This window comes from Saccoglossus kowalevskii, chromosome 2 (genome assembly GCF_978046115.1).
Source record: "Saccoglossus kowalevskii chromosome 2, keSacKowa6.1, whole genome shotgun sequence".
In the NCBI taxonomy this organism is placed as follows: Eukaryota; Metazoa; Hemichordata; class Enteropneusta; family Harrimaniidae; genus Saccoglossus; species Saccoglossus kowalevskii.
Genome location: NC_140642.1, coordinates 23,009,111 through 23,016,889, shown reverse-complemented (window position 1 = coordinate 23,016,889; position 7,779 = coordinate 23,009,111). Strand labels below are relative to the sequence as shown.

The 7,779-nt window shown below is 38.4% G+C and overlaps 1 protein-coding gene across 1 annotated transcript; it reads left to right on the top strand.

Moving 5' to 3' along the window:
* The first annotated feature begins 3,740 nt into the window (after nt 1-3,740).
* Nucleotides 3,741-7,779, top strand: LOC102807564 (beta-1,3-glucan-binding protein-like). Its single transcript, XM_085506825.1, has 6 exons — nt 3,741-3,795; nt 3,904-4,086; nt 5,558-5,753; nt 5,875-5,946; nt 7,073-7,214; nt 7,509-7,779. The coding sequence occupies exons 2-6, from the start codon at nt 4,059-4,061 to the stop codon at nt 7,740-7,742; spliced, it is 672 nt and encodes a 223-aa protein (XP_085362951.1). The 5' UTR covers nt 3,741-3,795; nt 3,904-4,058; the 3' UTR covers nt 7,743-7,779.

Here is a 7,779-nt window from a genome sequence, read left to right as displayed (position 1 = left end):
TTCTCCCAATCCTAGTATTCTATGTGATGTACATCTAACATTCCAAAAATGCTGGTGAACGATTTGAACCTGACAAAAATACTTGAAATAGATACCAGGAAGGGGAGGGGGTAAAAGAAAAGTTATATAACATTTTATTATTCAATAATTTATTAAAATACACAAGTTTGTCCAACTCCCTGTGATACAACACCTCAGACATAGCTCATTGTCCTCGGCTGGAGTGTGGGCAAAAAGTTACTATTTGAATTTTTGATATCTTTTTTCATTAATGAGAAAGTTGACACCCAAGTTAAAGTAACTGTTCAGCAGGAATGGCTTTTTAACTCTTCTGTGATTTTTTTTTTGGCTTGGCTGATTTTGTCACGGTTCATACTTGACAGGCAGGTCGTACCATCACTAATTGGAAAAACAATCCTGACCCACCGCTACCATGGCAACAGCCAAAGTCTTGTAATAGCAGTGCCCAAATGATCATGCCTTTTATTTTGGCTACGTTGCGCACTGGTAAGAGATCACCGGCGCCGACATTGTTACCACTGTCAACGGAATCCCAACGCAGCTTTGAACTTTGAATAAAATGTAAATGCTGCTTCCAATCTAGAAAATACTATCGCAAAACGATTGGAAATTATACATTTAACGGTTGAATACGTCCTAACAATAAAATAAAGTGACTTCTAATGACTGCCATGTTATTTTGCAAACCTCGTATAAGGTGCCCGGTTTTAGTTATAAACAGACGTTAGCTTCACGTTCATGTCCCTTCCATGATAACAGCCGAAAACATATTGCTTGTTTTTTTTACCGGTTTTCATTGGCAACCGAAGTATTTTTATTTTGTAAACAAATTTTCGTCTGCTATTTTTATTCAGTTCAAATCGTTCAGCAACATTTTTGGCATATTAGGTGTACATCACATGGAATACTACGATTGTGAGAACTTGATGTATGTTGACTGATTTTTATCATAGTACGAAGTACCAGGAAGTTACTCAGTTCCAAATAAAGATTACCAACGTCAAATGAGCAACATTTGACTGGTAATCAAGATTCATGTAATCCATGGCTAACAAGCAACATCACAAGCGAAGTTGTAGCATGCAGTAAGTCATCCCGTCAGTGGAGTACCGCAGTAACACGGCATGTTTGCCATCAGCATTGTATTCAAACGAATCACGTGGTGTGCCGTTCTCGTTCAAACCCGGGATTCGATCAATAGGGGAGTCCCATTAAAAAAACACATTGCAAATCATGCAAGTTCAACATTTTCAAACCAATATACTAAAACAGAAATGCTCAGAGATGTAAATGAAGGATAGATATTACTTTTCACTATACACATCTCTGTTGATACTATCCCTCACATATTCTACTCCCAATTACTCCTGCGTAAATTGGACTAGCCTCTTCATGTTGACATTCAGACTAAAATCACGTGACAGGCTGTTAAAATTGGCTGTTGCATACTCTTTCGCCGGTCTGGAAAATGTGTTTAATTAACTCACATTCAAGCAACAATGCAGATTTCCCGGTGGGAGTGAGACTATTCAAACTCTGCCACTAAAAAATAGGGGTGTTTTCAGCAAAAAACGAATAACCCTGGAATACACACAATATACTGAATTTCGGAATAAATCGTGCATTACTTATAGCAGCAGAATACCACAGAAATATCAGACTAAACATGTAAACACTATATATTGTATTTCAGCCTGAACCCTCTATATTGCAATTCAAGGAATTAACCCCATATGTGCATCCATTTCCCACCTTGGTATCACCCACCCCTGAAAACAAACTCTTAATACCACGCTGAAGCGTTTGGTAATAATCAACGCAATGTTTACAGCAAACATAATCATGATTTTATTCGAATACTGCCTGACACATGTGATGATACATCAATTAACTAAACCGAGGGTTTATATGTGCTTTTTATATGTTTTTCAATGCACGACCTCCCTCTTTCACGACGTCCCTCGGTAAGTCGCGGCCCTCGATAAGTCGCGGTTTTTGCTTGGATCCCAACACCCGCGACTTAGCGAGGGGCCACTGTATTTGGTTATTGATGAAATAGTAGGGCGCCACCAGACGGTCTGGCTTAGTTAGCAAGTGCGTCGTGCTTCTTTCACGAAGTTGACGCTGATTGTGCACAAAGGAAGCCGCTCATCCCGCCATTGGATGGCGGCACATCGTGTATGTGGTGTTTACAAAGGACGTGGAGATGATTCGTGGTACACCGTAACCAATAATAAAATGATTGGTTGTCCAACTACTGGCGTGTCTTTTATTTCTGAGCTAAATGTGCAACCAAAGTTCCGCCATTTATTTTTCATGGTTGTTCGACCATAGTCGTCTGCACCAGTATTGCTAGTTCTAAGTTTGGTTTACTATGTTGGTCGTTCGACACTATATTCTCTTTCGGTACCGACGCCCAACTCGGCGTCCTGGGAAGGAAATCTACTCACCACGTCACTCCACCTCGAAACCTCTCTTTCCCGGAAACGTACTTTCCAATACGAGACTGATTTTTTTATCAGTTCGGCCATTTAAAATCATATTCAGGACGAGATTTTTATCAATTAAATGGTCGGCTTCCATTGCTGCTCCAAATCATTCAAAGAATGGCAGCGCAAAAACCGCGCAAATTCATTTCACCGCCACTTTACAGCGGTTTTCACACAGACACCAGTTAATTCCGTTACCCAATGGCTGAAGCAATTTCACATCGACCAGACACGCCTCAAAACAGATGACGAGATTTTGACAGGATCGGCCAATGCGCATGCGTATAAAACAGCTGGTACTAATATCCTAATTTCCTAATATCTTATTTTGCACTCGTACAATGCAAAATACATATTTGATTAGGTTGGTTGGCCATCAAGTACCATCCTATGGCACCCAATTCATATATCACCAATACCATAGTACAGAGTTATGTTAACAGCGAGTCACAAATAAGACTAATATACTAAATTTTTATTTAATTAATTGTAAGGATGAAATTACATTGTGAAATGGCCACAATGTACCACGGATCGGATCGTCATCGCATCTATTGTTACAGGTACTATGATTATATGGTCGGGAGATTAGTAGACGAAATGATGACAGGGAATGTAACACCGTGACTATTATGGGGCAAAATCCCGGGGCCAGTTGATATATAATTGGGTAGGGAGGTGCCCCTGAGTGCTCAAAAGTGTGACAACTTTTATACCTGGATAGTGGCAACATCTATACTCATATTTATACCAAAGTACCATTTCTGTCATCACTGTTTATTCCAAATAAAACAGTTACCGTATGTGCTCTATTATAAGAGCATCTTTAAATATAGGAGCACATGTAAGTTGCATTGTATATTGATTTGTTAAAATATGAATTTTGACCATAGAAACACCTCTGTCACTTACATAAGAGCATATTATTAACACAATGTTTCCGGGTTGATGTTGGCCTTCTGGGAATAAGTCATATTATGGTGAAGACCAACAACTGCATTTTTGTATAATTCCTTTTCGGTGATTTCAGAAATTTCAGAAAATACACTTATTTCGATATATTTAGATTAAAATTCCACTGTTAACCCCTTCCGACCCTGTGTTTGTTTAACACTGTTACTGTTGGTAAAAAAAAAATAGTAGTGATAACAACCCAGCGAATGATGTCTATCCACTGTGTGGGATACTGCTATTTTTTGACAATATTGTATTGTATTGTTTCAGACATTGACCGCTGATTTGTACGGAGAATCGTACCTCTATAATGGCCGCCTTGACCTTTGGGGTAAGTATGATGTGGATGTAAGTGGTTTTGTTTCGTTTTGCAGACGGCGGACTTACTAAATGAGAGCGACGCTGATTGGAAATGTGTATCGACTGTTTATTTATTTAGGCGCATCTCCCGCTGATATATGTACCGGTAACGCTTGGTATGGATGCGAAAGAATTGGTACCACGAATGACATATTAAACCCCATACAGTCCGCTCGACTGAGGACAGTATTCAGTCAAACGCTAAGATATGGCAAAATTGAGGTTCGTGCCAAGATGCCCACTGGTGATTGGTTGTGGCCAGGTATGTCTGTACATTCTTGTATAACTTTTTAGAAAAGGCGAATTATTCTCTTCTATATTATATTTGGTTTGACGAACGAAAAATGTACATTTATTGACAATTGGGTAGACCATTAGCGGTTTCAGCGTCAGTGTTCTTTTCTTTCCCAGTACGTCATCACATCCACCATTTTTTAAATTGTAAACCGGGTCTAAAATTTGCATATAAATTAAAAAATGCACATGTACTGACACTTTGGCAACGAATGTGTAAACCTATTGAACAACAATGTATTTCCCGCCCAAATTTGGGTAAACCATTTTGCATATTTCTGTTGTTGGTTGTTTGATAAAATGGGCATCAACATGTTGATGACATTACGGTAAACGTATAGCAGGCTTTTATTAGTCCTTGTTCTTGAAACGATAACTTATGTTTTGGGGTCGTTTGTCCGACGCCATTTCCCGGACATCTGTAGACTGATTTTGTTCAACATACATATGCATACATGTTTACAAATGCACGATCATTTGGGTACGTCATCAACCATTTCTCAAGTATGCCTAGAGCGATTTCATTCAAACTTGTGGTTGGTTACTGATGTACGACATTTTGTTTCGTAATTTAATACAAAATGGCCGACTGGTGGTTTTCTCCTTCCAATTTCTCAAATACAGGACATAATGGGATACAAGATCTTCTCACGTATTTTTGGATTTCGGTGAAATTTAACGGTTTTTTATTTTTCAAAATACTTGGTATGAATGTCACACATACTGGCGATCATAATGTCCGACTGGTAGCCATATTAGATTAATTACCTAGTATCTTTAACCATTTCGAGGACACGCTTCGACTGTTTTACTTCAAAGTAGGCACAAAAACATGTCACAGTGGTATACATATATGTACATGTTGAATTGTTTTTCATTTTGGTGACTCCTGGTCATCTTACTCCCCTCAAAATAAACAGCAACATTATATATCATTATGTCATCAAACATTTCTTTGGTCAATTTTATTAAAACTTGGTATGAACATCGAGTTATTGATACACATCGTGTTTGTATGTGATTTGATTCAAAATGGCTAAATAGTGGCCATGATGGTTTCATTATTATGGACATACTTTAACCGTTTTGTTGCAAATTGGTACAAAGACAAAGACATGGTGTGAATATTTGTTGTGATCAGATTCAGTATCTGTATAGGTATCACCTCTTATATTTGAATGCTCAGAATTCTCAACCATTCCTACATATCATATCACATGGACTGAGAAAATTGCAAATAAATCTAATTTTTCGTGATAGATTGCACAAAATAATATAAACATATCCACGATATTATTCATGATATCACAGGCCATGTAATTCATTTTGAAAAGATGGAGCATTTATGTCTTGTTTTATGAAAGGTGACTAAAATGGACATTGGCATTGATTGAGTTAAACCACTATAGACATTAACCATAATTTCTTACACTGTTTAGCAATATGGATGCTGCCGCAAAGAAATCCGTATGGTGGCTGGCCAGCATCCGGTGAAATCGACATTGTTGAGTCACGTGGTAATGTGAACTTAACAGATCCCCTTGGTAACTCGGTAGGTGTGGACCAGATGGGATCCACAATGCATTGGGGTCCTTACTATCCTCACAATGGCGCACCCCTAACAACCACCACCAGGTAACTATACATATTAAACATTTATACACAGTTTGTGATTAATCGGTGTTCAGATTTGAGTATACGCACACAATATCTCACAAAATATCGCCAATTTTTCAATTATTGTTTTTTTTATTAGATATGCAGAGAATGGCACGTTTGGTACCCATTTCCACGTATATGCCATGGAGTGGAATGATAAATATCTTAGGTAAGCCTAGCAACGAGCCGTAACTATGAGAAAGCTCACTCTTTTTTAATACCGCCCAGAATACTAGTACGTATATTCTGTAGCAGGGGTCGCACCAGAGGGCGCTGTCCGACCTCGATGAAATATTTCGAAATCATTCGTAGGCCATTCCAATGTGACGTCATTGTTTACAATTTTGCCAACCAGCATGCGAAAGTTTGATAACAAAAATGTCGCTCGCTGATCATTACAGGCTCGCGATCTGCTGCGATAACATTGCCCAAAGTGAAGTAAAACACTTACATGTAACATCAGCAGCGAACAACGCAGCCATTTTATCTTTCAGTGCGAACGATAGGTTCTTGCCATTAGAGTTTACAGATAACATAGGTTGATTTTGTGAAACAAGACCACAAGTATATAACGACGCAGTTTCGTGAATATCAGGATATTTAGTTAGCATAATGAGTCATGAAGGGCGGTGGTCGTCACGCCGCGTCCTGTTCGATATGAGACTCGTAGTGACGTATACAACGCGTGTAAAAGACGTTGTTTACATGAAATCTGAACACGAGCCGCACGTCGGCAATCGCCCTTTAAATATGATACGTCACTTATGGGCAACCGGTGGAGTTTAGAGGGGGGTAAAGGTTATTTTCGTTCAACGTAATTGCAATATTTTTTTTGTTCGTACAACGTAAATTGAAAAAATAAATTCCGTAATTCTGTAATCACAGGCTAGACGTACAACGTAATCAATCAAATATTTTTTTTTGTACACTGTAAAAATGTTTTCATTTTTCTCGGTACGTACAAGAATTTACATTCAAATAAAAAAAGTCGTAAAGAATAATCCAGGGAAATTACATTTTCGAAACTGTAAAACGACTAGATGACACAATTCACTGCAAAATTCAATGTTCAATGTAAACTGTAAAAACGTCTTTTATTCCTTGTAAATTGTATAAAGCCCCTTTATATTTCCCGTAAAACTGTACCAGCTACCCCTCTTGCCCCCCTCAGTTTAAATAAAGTGTTAGTGATCCCAATAATTAATAATTGAACTGATATGAAAATTAGGCGATTTTTAAATAACGTCAAATGGAAATCTGCGCTCATATGATTACAACTTCATTTGTTATCACAGATTCCTTTTGGATGGTGAAGAAACAATGTTTGTCGATCCAGGTGCGGGCGGTTTCTGGGAATATGGCGGATGGCATGAGTCTTTGCCAGGCGACGATAACCCTTGGGCTCAAGGAGACAAGTTGGCACCATTTGATAAACCTGTTAGTAAAACATTTATATGTTTGATTTTATTTTATTTTTGTTCATATTACATGGCCGTCTACGTTTTGCGTCGATTTTGTGAATCACGACGAAAATTCAGTTTGAACTTCGATAATATTTAACACCGTGTGAAAATGACGTACTTATTCGGGGACAACGAAAACTCATAATAGGCTTTAGATTAGATACAATGCCCGCCAAGATCTCGTTTAAGGCGAGAGCCACGAGACTTGTTTTTTGCTCGTACAAGCAACGTGTGTGATTAAAATAAAAATATTTACATTTTCTTACAGTTTTACATCACTATGAATGTGGCAGTTGGTGGTACGACTGGGTACTGGGGTGAAAACCTAATAAATTCTCCTTGCCCTAAACCATGGTCTAATACTTCACCACACGCTCCAAAGGAATTCTGGGAGGATAACGCATGCTGGTATCCAACATGGCGCCCTGACGAGAACAATGGCGAATACGCCGCAATGCAGGTCGACTACGTTCGTTTGTACGAAATCACCCCAACACAATAATAAACAAGACACATTAAAATGATTGAAATAAATCGAA